General features: G+C 34.7%; 1 protein-coding gene across 1 annotated transcript in view; it reads right to left on the reverse strand.

The window, feature by feature from the left end:
* DCDC5 (doublecortin domain containing 5) overlaps nucleotides 1-15,585 on the reverse strand; it is a 405,912-nt gene that overhangs the window by 357,706 nt on the left and 32,621 nt on the right. Inside the window, exon 3 of the mRNA XM_010831800.1 lies at nucleotides 3,857-4,023. Coding sequence (XP_010830102.1) covers nucleotides 3,857-4,023 — 167 coding nt within the window. The remainder of the gene's footprint in view (nucleotides 1-3,856; nucleotides 4,024-15,585) is intronic.

A 15,585-nucleotide genomic window follows, 5' to 3' on the forward strand; every position in this document is an offset into this window, starting at 1 on the left:
AATGATCTATTAAAAATGGCCCAACTATATATTTTCAAATTAAAATTATAGAAATAAAACATTTCCTTGCAATTTCAGATATAAATAATAAAAATTGCCATTTTTTTCAATATGCTGCCAAAGTTACACATATCTCAAATTTTAAGAAACACTTGAGGATTTTTTTTCTGTTTATCTATTTTTATGAAGCTATCAAACAAGCTAAAACTCAATTTCAAAGTTGATCATTTCTTTCCAAAGTGCTGAAAATAAGTAGTACTAAACATTCCTTCAAATTTCATGTCTTAACTACCACAGGGACTATGATTTTCTTCACAATTAAGATGTTGGTTGTTAAGGTATTATAGTTAGGTACTCATTTCCTTTGTGTTTCTCTCAATTTCAGAAATGACTATACAACTTGTAACACCTGTTAAACTACACTGTGAGTCACTTTAAATGATTAAAACTATGTTTATGAGCTCCTTTAAAAACTGTATTTTAAAAGAAGTATGCTATCCATCCATGATGTAAAAGTCTCCAGGAATTTTATTGCTTGGGGGAAAAAAAAATCAAAGGAGTATCAAAAGTGGGAAGACATTTCCAGAAATATACATTTCTCAAAAATCACATTCATACCTAAGATCAACCAATCCAAATCATTATTTATATAGCCTCCTGGCTCAGTTCCATGGACTTTTTTAGACCTCGACTGCTGCTGAACAGACTGACATATATTTTGTTTACTGACAGCGACTAAAAGCTCTATGGAGGATCATAAATAAAGAAGATCATGTTTAAAAATCACTAATATCATTTTAAAAGGTAGTGCAGGCTTGTGTTTTGGCCTCTGTTTAGCTGTGTTAGGCCTATGAGTGACAGCTTCCCTGCTTGAAGCACACAGAAAGCACAGCCTTCCTCATTCACTGACAGGACTGTGGCCTTTTCACACGTTCCTTCCACAGCAGTGTTTGTCCCCAAACACTGGAACTCCACACAATGGCATTCCTACTTCAACACCCCCACCAACAGCACCACTACATAACAAGAATGCTAATGAGATGGAACGGGCCCTGTCGCTGAAAGTGTTAACTGCATTTCATAGGAAAGCGTTTAGGCTACTTCAAAGATTACCAATTAAATAGATTCTGCTTAGCTCTGAGCAATTTCTAAAGTGTTTCCACTTTTAAGGAAATAAATGTGATAAATGTAAGACTAAGTGACTTTATGCTGCCCTAACTATAATATCTCAGTTTATGTACTCAAATCAGTATATTTTTAAGACCATACTAATGTAGTGAGCTTAATTCAGTTGCATGCTTGTAATACCCAAGTTAAAGTTAAAAACTGAAAAGTGAATAAGTTCGTAAACATAAAACCAGTAGCTCTGACTTTTCTTTTAAAGCTATCTGTATTATCACAACTTATTTAAAATAAATTTCCTTGGGGAATTCCAAAACATCTATTTAACATCTACAATCTTTTGACGGAATCCTGGCACAACAATGTCGTTGTTTTTATATATGATCTCAGAAGAGGAATAAATGGAAATGATATCAAGAGGTCATATAATTCTATAATTTATAAGCTTAGGTTTGTTAAGGAAATAGGAATTAAGCATCCATCTCCATTTTACCAAACACAATCTTATATAAAACTAAATAAAAAGGTCTATCTCAAATGTCGAATGAAGTAAATGCAGTTCAGATAAAGTTCACTAATGCTAAGAGGGATATTTGCTAAGAAATCTTAAAAATAAAGCTATTGCCAGGCTTAAAACATAACCACTGATGACATGATAATGATACCACTATAGTGACTTTTATGAGCATTACAGATAATTCTAAATTAAGTCATAAATTGTATATATACAATAAAACTTGACCAAGTATCATATCAAAACTTGAGTGAAAGCATTAAAATTTGAGTGAAAAACTTTAAGTTTTTACAACTGAACAAAGTAAAAAGGTTTAGTTGGAAATGGCAAAGAGCCTAGATTTTTAAAATATTCCTAAATTTGGCATAATGTTGAAAGTCATAATGTTGATGATATAAACAATTTCAAGTGATCAGACATTTAGAGGTGCTAAAAATGTTAATTTTTTCACATTTACATTTAATATTTATTTTAATAAAATGTATTTTTCACCAATCTTGAATCACACAGAAATTTTCAAAATCAAACAGTAATTCTTAAAGCATTATTTTCTCACAATACTAAGACCTCTTCAATCCAGTACAACTGTTCATATCTATTTAAATTTTAAATGTTTAGAACAATGGAAGAAAAAATAAATATGCCACAACTACTTTCTGAGCTTTTTCTTATCTCTAACATCCTCACTTTTAATAAAACTTAGAAAATGTTCAAGTTTCTTTCGATTTGATTTAAATGGTGCTTTTATGGCACTGGAGAATTGTCTCATGCTTTCTTAACATTAAATAATTTTAAACTGTCAGTAGGATCAAGCTGTTTAATAACAAATACATGATTGTAATTAAATTGGAGGTTATTGTATATTACTGTATCTTAAAAATGAAATAATATTTCTGTTAAAATAATTTAGTTTTAAAAAATATATTTTATATCAGTTTTTATATATGATATTAGCTTAATAAAGAATGTTAAAAATAAGTTTGTATTTTTATTTTTTATATTCTTATTGTAAACAGCTTTATCTATGATAATTATTAATACCCTTTCTGGATACACTGACATTAATTAACTAGGAAACCAATCATGTTTTGAGAATGCAAGTTTCTCACGGGAAGATGTCTCTTGCTAGTTCTGGATACCTTAGTTCAAGAATTTCTTCCAGTCAATACAAGCTGTTCTTCCCCTAACCAGACAGCAGGAGGTGCTGTGTGAACACTAAGACTGACTACCATTCCCACCTCCCCTCCCCCTGCATACAGAGAATAATAGCATGATGCCTTCAAAATATTCATTTTTTAGCAGCCTGTGGTCTGAGATAATGTGCCCAGTTCTAAACTGGAAACTCCCAGTTAGAAGTGTAAACCCTATCCCTTATTTAATGTGGTAAAATGCGTGCCTAATTTTTTAAGACCAAGTGCAAAGAAGATTCAAAAATTATGTCAAATTGAGTTTTATTTTATAAACAGCACAAATCATTCAGCTCTACAATAGAATTCTACTTTAAGATAAATCAAAGTCTTTCTAAGTAGTTTCAAAAATTTCAAAGTTTTCATACACATACCCCTTCTCCCATCACACATACACACACACACACACACACATCCACACACACTCTCTCTCTCAATCTATATCTTTCTCTTTCTGTTTCACAATTATGAAATAGATATTTAGAAATTAAACGAAAATCTCTAGTTTAAACTACTTCAAATACATTATTTCTATACTTTCAGGTCTGGAAATATACAAGTGAAATAAGTACAAATGAAGTAAGTTACTCAACATGAAGTTAATTTCCAATTTCATCTCCCAGAATATGACTGGTTATGTTTTAGCCCATCTTCTACAACATTAAGTATGATTTCATACTGGAAAAAACAGAAGGGGGGTCATTTAAAACTTCAAATGCTATAGGAGCTATTCACTTTCTTATTTAAAGTAACTGTCTATAGAATTTCCACATAAGGAGTTGCTTTCGTTTTGCGCAGTATGCAGCAAGGAAAGATGACACATATGACATCCCACACCAAAAGATAGATACAATTAGCCCCGTTATTGTTGTCTTTGAGATTACAGAAGAAGCATTTTGGCTCCCTAATGGGCACTACGCTCATGAAATACATGTCACAGTTCTTTTATGACATGATGCCAATCATTGCCTCTATACAACCAAGTACATTTTAAATCATACAATAAAGCAGTTTTTCAAGAGGGATGACTCACCTGTTTAGAATATTTTTTTGCAGATTTTAATCGTTGGTACAAGGCCAAAAGAACTCCTTGGATGTACATCTTAGCTCCTGAGGGGCTGAAACCTTCTCCCTTAGAGACCCAAACTGGTCCCCGTAAAGGTGTGATGGAATTTTGCAGGCATTTTTCAAGCAGAGGAACTATACGAGAAAATAAGGGAAAATAAATTCTTTTGACCCAAACGAAATACACTGCCTGGAACACAGCCCCAATGCCAGAGCTAACTCTTAACATCTATTATTTATACCTGACCTGGGTTAAGTCTTAGAGAGGCAATTCCTGCATTACTAGTGGCCACCATGAAGGATGTATTTATATTGAGACAGCCCCCCATGCAAGACTCATAAGCTTTGTGAGCACACCTGAATAGTTCTGAAGTGTGCCTAACTAGCTGCACAGTGTCATGGTGTGCACTGATTGCCTTATCTTCTCATTTATCACAGATGAGTTGGAACCAACCTTGCTGAAATCTACTTGCATTGTCCTGATAAAATTGTACGATCCATGTTGTTTCGGTATATAGCTTCCCAGAGAGGAGTCTATATAACTAAAACATCACATCTGGGAATTATTCATAAAATATAATCCACACCTTGATAAACCATCCTATTCAAGTCTTTTCACTGCCATCGCTTAAATAACCCATAAAACAAAGTGGTGAGGCTGTTTAAAAATAAGAGGGAGAATCTTAAGCAAGCATTTTATCATACATACCTTTTGTTTTTAAGCTTCTGGGACATAAGCTGGTCAAAGATTTAGGGATGCTATTCCAGTACACGGTTTGTAAACAGATAGAAGATATTTACTTGTGGGCCTGTATTGCAACATCCATATGGACTTGACAGACATGTTTATACATTTTTTCACCCAATTAGCTTATAAAATCTTTCTAGTGTAAAATAGGCAAATAACATGGCAGCTAGCTAACATTTTTCAAGATTTAATTTCCCACTGAAATGCCAGAAATAAAGAAACTTTAAAAATCTTAGGCACACTTGAGAATCCAGAAAGATGAAAGGATATCATTTTTTTAACTTTGTCTTTAAGTGTATACATGTGACATTACATAAACATACAAAATAACTATATGGCTTGGCGACCTTCTTCTAATACATACTTCTACTGGAAAAGAAATTGGATAGATCACCAGCAAAGAAAATAGGTCCGTGCCATTGGTTATGTTATATGTTGCATATTTTATGCAGAGAGGCCTAGCATAGCAATCTGGAAATTGAATTACAATTAGGTTCAGCTGAGCTGCAGAGTGGCTGAGTTATGCAAATGGCCTTTGCTACTGGTATTCTGCTGATTTTTGCTCTTAGTAAAAAAGTTATGCTTTTTATGGCACTAAGTTCTGCAGCTCTCTACCAAAGTGCAATTTAAATTATTTCTAACATATTCATCACTAAAGGAAATGTTGTAAATAGAGTTTAAGATTTTCTAAGATTACGATAAATAAAGTTAAAAAGAAATCATGATCCAATGATTATTTAGAATCTTTAGATGTGTGCATGAAATTCACTCACCAGCCTGAGAAACTAATTCCTGAAATTCACATATCAAAACTATTATCCTCCTGAAGCAATTGCTCTTCTCCATAAGTTTGATCACAACAGTTATCTCAAACTTTAAAAGAAATATATTAGGTCATATGTATTACTAAAGAAATAAAAAGAGAAGTAAACTTATTTTTAGAATTGCAACTCTTCAATTTGGCTTATAATTTTTCCTAAAGAAACCCAGTTTAAGAATCATCAAAGCTTTCAGTTAGCTACAAATTCATATATTACTATGTGTTGAATTTTAATTTGTAAACTTTTAATTGACGCACCCATTCAACCTAGTACAGTTTTTGTACATGGAAAGGCATTACATAAATAGCTGTTAAATTGAAAAACAATTTTAAGTAATCCAAAAAGCAAATAAGAAACTTGAACGATTTACATCCAAGATTTAATCTTCGATGTAAATCTAAGAACACTTTATCAAATTCTCTAGTCTTTATAGCTTTATTCATCCATGCTTTTCACAAAGTAACTTTCAAATTCTTTATGTCAGCCCAAAGGATTCCAAAGAAGAATTTAATATATTTTCTAATACAAAACTTTATACATTTTTTTTCAGGGTTTGTACCTTCCATAAGAATTTAAGAAAAAAAAATACAGTTTATGAAAAAATACAAATTATATCAAAATGTAAGCAGTGTCAGAGTTGATATAGGATGGAAAAGAGCTCCCATGCTCCACATGATTTATGTAATTAGGAATACTATGGAAACCAGAAATAGCAAAGCAAAGAAAGCAGTATTCACAAGCAGGTTTTATAAGGGACTTCAGAATCTGCTCTGAACTTGTTGAATAATCTGTTCAGTATTCCAGAATCTCCCTGCTGGAAGCAGGGTCCTCATTATAACCACAAGAGCGCTAATAAAGGTTAGCCTCTGAACTGAGGATTAGAAGGCTCTTTCTTTTTGGAAGCTGCAAACTAGTAACTTTGATGATCTTCTTGAAAAGGAAGACAAAGCACACTCCAAGAACAAACAATGTTTCCACTAACTAGGAAGGTACAGAAAACATAAGAAAATGATATGTCTAAGCACTTAGAAAGGAAGTATAAATAAGCCTAATATATTGGAAAAATAAAACTTATTAATCAGTTCAAATAAAAGAACTCTCCCTAAAAAGAAGACTTGGCCTAAGATGATAGTTTTGAAATATAATAGAATAATTAATTTTTTAAGAAAGAGAAAGTTGACTTTTCAACCCCAACCATAGATTTTAATGAGAATTATTTATTATGTATTTTAGTGGATATTCATAATAGTCTATACCAAAAACTCATATCTGTTCTTAACCAATGGTTTTAACTCTTTTATGTTCAGTTCTTCCTTCTCTGTTTCTGAAGCAAAACTTCATTCTATTAAAGAGGACTATTGCATATAGATGTGCAGGAAATAAGGGCACTGATTTAGAAAGGACAATAGACACTTTTCAACATTGGAAAGAGCATAATCCTACATGTTGCTATGAGCTAGCAAAGCCCATTATAGATACTCAATGAAAAAATATGTCTTTCCCAGGAATGAACTCTGGGATATTATTTTGTATGTAAACCATGAGTTTCTCTTTCAAATTCTACTCAGAAATATGACCTCATTCAAGAAGGTAGCTGGCTCATATTATCCTGTATTTCTTTAATATACATTTGTGTGCATAGCAAGAAATGAATAACATAGCATTTCTTCTTACATTTGGGGCCTTTATTACAAATGTTCAACCTCTTTGCTCCTTTACAGAATCTTGCTTTCCTGTAATTTCAATAATTCTGTTAAACAAGTCCTCAACATTTTTATTAGATACATGATTTGGAAATTAATCATTCCTTAAATCTATCAATAAGTATAATCAGTCAAATGTGATCATTCAGTTGGGATCATTTCCATCACTGTAAAGGTGAAGTTATATGGATGATTTTTATCCATTTTATTTATTCTCAAGTCAGGACTATAGGAAAATTGAAATTAATCCAATTTCAATAGGTGTGGAGTTGAAGATGTTGGGTAAATAGATCATGTGGTCAAAAGGAGTAACTTCACTGCTCACAGCAAGTACTAAGTATTATGAGTAAATGGGTCATATGATTAAAAGTAGTAGCTATATTAATTTCATAACTATCAACATGCTGTTCTATTTCCCTTGCATTTCTTCCCCCCATTTTTCCCAACTGTTAATATATCCTTGTTTTCCAAGGCTCATAGGAATTATCATTTCCTCTGGCAAAATTTCCCAAGTTGTTAAATTGTTCTATCCGCTACCTTTCCCAGATCATTGTTTATATTTTATTTTTCCCTTATTGATTTGCATTGGTCCTCATATTCTCCACTCACTACCTTCATCCTCCAGTAAATCACAAAAACTTTGGAGTTTGAAGGCATGGTGTTTTTCAATTTGATAAAAGCAGCACCCAGTAACTATCTACCGGATAAATGAATAGCACGTTTGGATATACTGTGGGCAGTCTTTTAGGTAACTTTTAAGACCATGAGTACAACTATACATAATCATTGAGAATCTGTAACTTTCTGTGACCAAATTAAAATTTAATGAAAATTTGATAAATACAAATATACCAGAATTTTAAAGCATAATTAATGTATGGACAATAGTTTTATTTTAAACTCTCTTATAAAATGATCTTGAACACTAAAGAAGAAAATAAACATAGAATAAAAACAATACAATTTTGGCAATGAAGCATTAACTAGCCAGGAGGCACAATGGTAAAGAATCCACCTGCTTATGTAAGCGATGCAAGAGACACGGGTTCAATCCTTGGGTCGGGAAGATCCCCTGAAGTAGGAAATGGCAACCCACTTCAGTATTCTTGCTTGGAAAATTCCATGGACAGAGGAGACCGGCAGGCTATAGTCCATGAGGTCACAGATTCGGACATGACTGAGTACACATCACACACACACACACACACACACACACACACATACACACACACAGAGCCAGGAGAAGACCAGAGCTGGATATTTTAAAAGTCCTGGAAAATCCTTAATCATGCTACTATGGGAAAAGGCACACAATAAAATTTAAATAACAGAGCAATAAAATATTAGATTAAGGTCAAAATAGCTATTTTAAATAATAAGGGTAATTCCTTCTAAGAACTCCAAACACAATGAGTTCATAAGCTATTCATGAGAAATGAAACTGTTCAACCTTCAAGAGGACCTATATATCACAGATAAGAAGCTTGAGCTTATTTGGATTCATGATGGACAGAGTACAAGAATTTTTGACAAGGAGCCAAAAATTCCTCTAAAGATAAACCTAATAGAACTCACTATGAAGATACAGACTGGAATGTCCTGTCAATTTTTATACCTAGGGAATATATGTCTCTCTCCAAAAGCAACACCTGACATTTAAAGAGACACTTTGCGTATTCCATTTGAATCTACTGTAGAAAGCTAAAAAGAGGATTTTTTTCAATCAATATATTTTCAAAAAGCATTGGAAATAAGTGCTTTAGTAGCTTGCTTCCAATTAAAAATTAAAATTCATGCCAATTAAATACCCAGAATCGTAAGTTTCACATTGCAGTCAGAATACATGAGACTGTGAAAAAAAAAAAGACAGTGCCAAAAGCATACTTACCCACAGAAAAACTATTATATGCTACTTGGCAGGAAATTTCAGATCTCAGTTCTCAAAAATACTCACTATTGTTAGCAGGACATCATTTGGAAATTTCCCATTAATTCAATTGAAAATGTTTGTTAATAAAGTTGATCTAAAAAGTCTTTTTTGTATGATACAAGGTGAGTTCTTAAAAGATACTCAGAACTGACAGCTTCCCGTCCAGGAAGCAGGCCTGGAGGGAGTCTGAGCTAGTGCCAAGGTATGTATGGGTTTTACTGCTCCTTATCCAGCTTTATGTAACAGCTGGAAAACTCCTGGTCCAAGAACAACCAGAAGACGCCACTCAAAAGCATGGTCTGCTGGGAAGATTGAATGATGGAGGGCATACTTTGAATGATTTATATCAGTATATTTTTATTCAAACAAAACCAAACCAACAGCTGCTGTGTACTTTTGTTTACATGCTATATGTCAAATTTTATTGTCCCCAAGGTACTCATGAGAAAAGATTTAGCAGTTGTTTTCTTAAATACCAATGCCTACCCAAATTTGGATTTTTCCTCCACTGAACAAAATGACAAGCACACGATTGCTATACTTAGAGCAATCTTTCACAGCTGCTTTAGTTTTTCAGTGATCCTATTAAACTGACGGCATATTGCCTGTGGGGTCTACAGTGTTACAATACTGCTTGCTGTAAGAGACATTGATTTGTATGATAGGATCAAACAGAACAGGGATGTATGGGGGGGCAGAGAATTTCATAGGTTGTATTGGTTTTACCTGCGTAAAATTTAATTCAGACATTGTGACCTTTATGGAACACCTGGTTATTTAATTGCTGATATGTGGGTGAATGGTGACATTGGGGCTTGGAAGTATGAAGTCTTAGGAAGTCTCCTCTGTTTTGAAAATGCAGCCTGAGTCATGTCTTTTCTTAAACTGAACGAAGTAGCTGTGCATTAAATATGCTGGCACATCTTCTGCTTGAGCAAGTGGACCGAAATGGTGTGAATTGTTAATGCCTTGCTGCTTTGGTTCACGGCTTGTGATTGATCATTTGTAACTATATCTACTCCTTGTTCCATGAAATCAAGTATGGAGTAATGGGTTCATCAGATTTTGGGGTTAAATTGAGAGTGAAGAGGTACTGTGTGTGGAAATAAGAGTTGCCATGTTCAGGGCTGGCCTTGTAACAGCATGGAATCTAAAGGCGATATTCAAAACCACTTCACTCATCATACGCTTACTGATTCTGAATAGGGCCCATTTGCAGGGGACATTTGGTAGTTTTCCAATACGCTTTATGCCTCTTTCTACTTCCACCACCATGCACATCTTTTTTTCATACATCCCCAGTAGCACATTGGTAGAACAGGTCAGCATACACAATTCATTCATTTAAATAACTTGATTTATACAAGTAGAAGTAAGCTGGGACTCTATTGTTTGAGTCTTGTTTTTCCCCTCAACAGAAATAATAGTGTATGTGTCTTTGAAAATACAAGTATTTTGTGGACTCAATTTCTTGAGCACCTAAAATATTTGGTATGTAGTAATAATCTAAAATAACTTAATTGAACTGATATGTGTACAATTAAGATTAAAGAAATGTTAAGAATTAATCATAAAAAAAAAAAAAGAATTAATCATATCTAATATATCTAATCTATTTTCATGTGGTTATGGTCTATACCAATACATAATAATTGAATATATATGACCTGCTTTTGTAAACTTTGAAGCTCTGCACAAAAATTTAAAGCACTGTCTTAGGATTAGTTTGTGGAAGTACAATGCATGGAACTTAATAAATAAAATCAACAAAAATGAGAAGTAAAGACCTTTAGAAATGTCATTATATAATTGCTTGCTGTAATAACTGATACTTTTTAGACATTATTACTTGTAATTTCTATTACTATTCAGAAAAGCTTAATCCAAATGGTGTTAACTGAGGCACCAATTAACTGTTGACCCAGTAAGAACAGATGTAATAAAAACATAATAAAACTTAGGAACAAAATCAAATATATGTAAGTAACATTCAAAAGTAAGCTAATTGTAAACTGACTCAAACTTCTACTATTACATTATAAAGTAACAACTAATATAATTTTTTTTAATGTGGCTGGACCTTTTTTTCTTTTTTTTCCAGTCAATACCTGGCACATACATACCCTAATTCAGAGAGACCTAGGAGTCAGAAAATGTGGATAAAATGGTTTTAGTCTACTTGGCTCAAATGCAAGGCCAATACATTATTTACATTTAAGTATTTTACTTAGGATGTAAAATATATGTGTGTCATAAAAATTTACATTCTAAAGGTGATAAACTGAAAAGTCTTCATAGTTACAGTAATTATAATGGAAGATTCCCTTTTTGACATTTCTCTATGTTGTTTCACAAAAGTAGAATCTTCTATAATAAGCACTTTACATATTTTGTCTATTATTTCACCTCTCTTCTCAAAATGCTAAGAAGGAAGAAAACCAATCACTGCTGAGTTTTTTACACGGAGACCTTAGTCACTCAGTCCTGTCCAACTCTTTGAGACCCCATGAACTGCAGACCGTCAGGCTCCTCTCTCCATGGGGATTCTCCAGGCAAGAATTCTGGAGTGGGTTGCCATGACCTCCTCCAGGGGATCTTCACAACCCAAGGATCGTACGCAGGTTTCCCGCATTGCAGGCAGATTCTTTACCGACTGAGCTATCACGTTTTACAGCATGTACTAACAATCAGACTACTTGTTTTCATTGACAATTATACTGTTACAACTTTTTTTTATAAAGAACTTCTAGGATCTTGGACAAAACATTAGAGTTAGATACAGATTTTGGTGTTAGAGCTCAAAGACCCAGAAATAAGATATAAAAACTAGAAGCTAAAAAGATAAACTCAAGGAGAAGGGAGAAAAATCAAGGACTTGGTTAAAAAAATCACATAAATACTGAACAAAGTTTAGCCCAACAACACCTAGGAGTGATGATCATATATTCACGACTATAAAAGACAGTCTATGTTTTAAAGACTTCAAAAGGGAGTTTTCTGACATACTAAAGAGTCTATGAGCAGATTAGACTGCTTTGTGAATGTTCATATCACACAATTGTGCATTCACATATTTAATAAAAGATGACAGTGATCCAATTATAATGGGAGTTCTCCAACTGCCACTAAAAAAAGTTTTTAAAATCAAGCTTTGACAAAATTCTTAATATTCTCTATAGATAAATAGCAGAAATATAAATCAGTAATTAGTTAGCACTTTTATGTTTTGCTTTGTTTTGTTTTGTTTTGGCCACGCCACTGGGTCCATGACAGCGAAAGCCCAGAATCCTAGCCATTAGGCCACCAAGCAACTGCCAGCAATTTTTGTTATTGTCAAGCAATGAGAGTAGCTAGTTCAAGTTCAATGTCTGGAAGTCATTAGAGGACACTGGGGGCCATATCGGAGAAGGCAATGGCACCCCACTCCAGTACTCTTGCCTGGAAAATCCATGGACAGAGGAGTCTGGTAGGCTGCAGTACATGGGGTCACTAAGAGTCGGGAACGACTGAGCGACTTCCCTTTCACTTTTCACTTTCATGCATTGGAGAAGGAAATGGCAACCCACTCCAGTGTTCTTGCCTGGAGAATCCCAGGGACGGGGAAGCCTGGTGGGCTGCCGTCTCTGGGGTCGCACAGAGTCGGACACGACTGAAGTGACTTCGCAGCAGCAGCAGCAGAGGGCCATATCTAAGGTACCTTGGAACCAAAGCAAAGTCAGAGAGCACAGCCCCAAGGAAGCCCTGAGGACTTCTTCTGAATGGCATCTTTCTAACACAACAGGGCTGCCTTTGTATATTTTAATCTAGAGAAACTCCAGGGCTGATTAATAACCATCAGCATTAGGCATGCATCTCCAGAAAGAAACCTAAATTTTTATATTTCATAAAGTTTGAGAAGTAAGAGTAAATGGTAAAGGGACTCATGGCAAATATACTTAATTTTAAAGAAGATATTATAATTATAAAGTAGATCTTTATCCCCTGAAAATTTCTAGGACAGATTATAAAATGGTTTGTGAACTCTTAGAAAAATAAACAGTGATCATTAGGACCCAACATGGGATAACTCGCATAAAAGTGAAGTGAAAGTGAAAGTCATGTGGTCATGTCCAACCTTTTGTGACCCCATGGACCACAGCTCACCAAGCAAGAATACTGGAATGGGTTGCCATTCCCTTCTTCAGGGGATCTCCCTGACCCAGGGATCGAACCTGGGTATCATGCATTGAAGGCAGATTCTTTACTGGCTGAGCCACTAGGGAAGCCTAACAAATACTTAATGAGCAGAGAGGGAGACTCATGGGGAGATTCCTTACATGGGGCTTGCCCTTTCTAATAGCAGCATAGAAACATTATTTCTTCCAGTGGAGAGTAGATCTCAATAGACTATGGCTACATCTATTGTCTTTAAGCAAAATATTACTAAGTCTGTGTGTTCCTTCCCAAATAAATGGGTGTATCTATAACAAGGCAGGAGAACCCAGGTCTGCAAACCTCCTGTTTCATTAAGTCCTTTATTTAAAATTCATGTGGGAGGAGACATGGGTACGCCTGTGGCTGATTCATGTTGCCGTTTGGTAGAAACCAATGCAATACTGTAAAGCAGTTATCCTTCAATTAAAAACAAATAAAAAACCAAAATTCATGATTGCTTTCTTTTGATATTTCTCTTTAAAAATGATAGAGCAATACCTCACTTAGTATCCAAAACAAAAGAAAATTATAAGTGAATGCTTCCCTCGCTTGCAATTTCTTTCACGGAAAAAGTAGTATGAATATAAGGAAACAGAATGAATACACACATACAGCTGTCCCTGTATGGGGCTTGATTGTAGGCTGCAGGCTATATATCTTTCTGAATTACCTACTTTTAACCAAGAAAGCAATGCCATTTTACAGGACCCAGACCATCTGGACCGTTGTAGAATTACACATTTAGAGAGCAGGAAAAATACTAGCAACAAAGGTGTAGAACTAAGCATTTTTAGGGCATAAGAGAAGAGGGAAGTGTTTTGACTAGGCTCTCCCAATGTCCTGAAATTTCCATTTCATCAAAAGGAAGCAAAGTACAATGCTTCACCAAGAAGTGCATCATCCCCAGTTTTTATAATTATATATAATGTAATTCTATAATATATATAATTTTAAAATAATTTTATAATACTTATAGTTACACTGTTTTATAATACCTCCTCTATATTATTTAGAGCTGGGTTAAATGTGGGAATAGAGAAGACTACAAAATCTCTGTTCTAATGGATCTTACAGTCTAGGGGACAGATTAAATAATTAACAATAATTAATAGTAAACAAATTAAATAATTCCTCAAGCATCTTTATTAATTATAGTTGTGACAATTATTAGACACAGGGTGCTATTAATGGAACAGAGATACCTGTCCTAGATAAGGGGAGAAGTGGGACAGGAAAGGTATTCGAGGAAGAAATGTTTAAAATAAGACCTTAAGAAGAGTAGGTAATACCTTGCAAGGAAGATAGAGTCAGAGAATCCAGGCAGAGGAAACATATGGTTAAGTTCTGGGGCATGAAGGAGTATCAAGTGTTGGAGGAACAGAAACAAGAAAATAAAGTGACTTGAGTGCAGAGATGAAGGGCTCAGTACTACATGTGAAGCTGGAGAACCTAGGTAGGGACCAAATCATGAAGGCCCTTCAGGCCACAGTAAAAATTTAAGCACTGATCCAATATGACCAGTTATGACAGACTAAACTCACTTTTAAAATTAATGTTACTAGAGTGAGGCAATTAGAAAATTTATGTTTACATAGGGGTTAGATAAACCTGTAAGTTCATAACTAAATTAAGAGTCATACCCAGGAAGATTAATAGAAATCTGAAGCATAGACTCTGTTCAGTTCAGTTCAGTTCAGATCAGTTGCTCAGTCGCGTCCGACTCTTTGCGACCCCATGAATCGCAGCACGCCAGGCCTCCCTGTCCAGCACCAACTCCCGGAGTTCACTCAGACTCATGTCCATCGACTCAGTGATGCAATCCAGCCATCTCATCCTCTCTCATCCCCTTCTCCTCTTGCCCCCAATCCCTCCCAGCATCAGAGTCTTTTCCAATGAGTCAACTCTTCACATGAAGTGGCCAAAGCACTGGAGTTTCAGCCTTAGCATCATTCCTTCCAAAGAAATCCCAGGGCTGATCTCCTTCAGAATGGACTCGTTGGATCTCCTTGCAGTCCAAGGGACTCTCAAGAGTCTTCTCCAACACCACAGTTCAAAAGCATCAATTCTTTGGTGCTCAGCCTTCTTCACAATCCAACTCTCACATCCATACATGACCACAGGAAAAACCATAGTCTTGACTAGACGGACCTTTGTTGGCAAAGTAATGTCTCTGCTTTTGAATATGCTATCTAGGTTGGTCATAACTTTCCTTCCAAGGAGTAAGCGTCTTTTAATTTCATGGCTGCAGTCACCATCTGCAGTGATTTTGGAGCCCAGAAAAATAAAGTCTGACACCTGTTT

The sequence above is a fragment of the Bison bison genome, unplaced genomic scaffold (assembly GCF_000754665.1).
Source record: "Bison bison bison isolate TAMUID 2011002044 unplaced genomic scaffold, Bison_UMD1.0 scf7180017864531, whole genome shotgun sequence".
In the NCBI taxonomy this organism is placed as follows: Eukaryota; Metazoa; Chordata; class Mammalia; order Artiodactyla; family Bovidae; genus Bison; species Bison bison.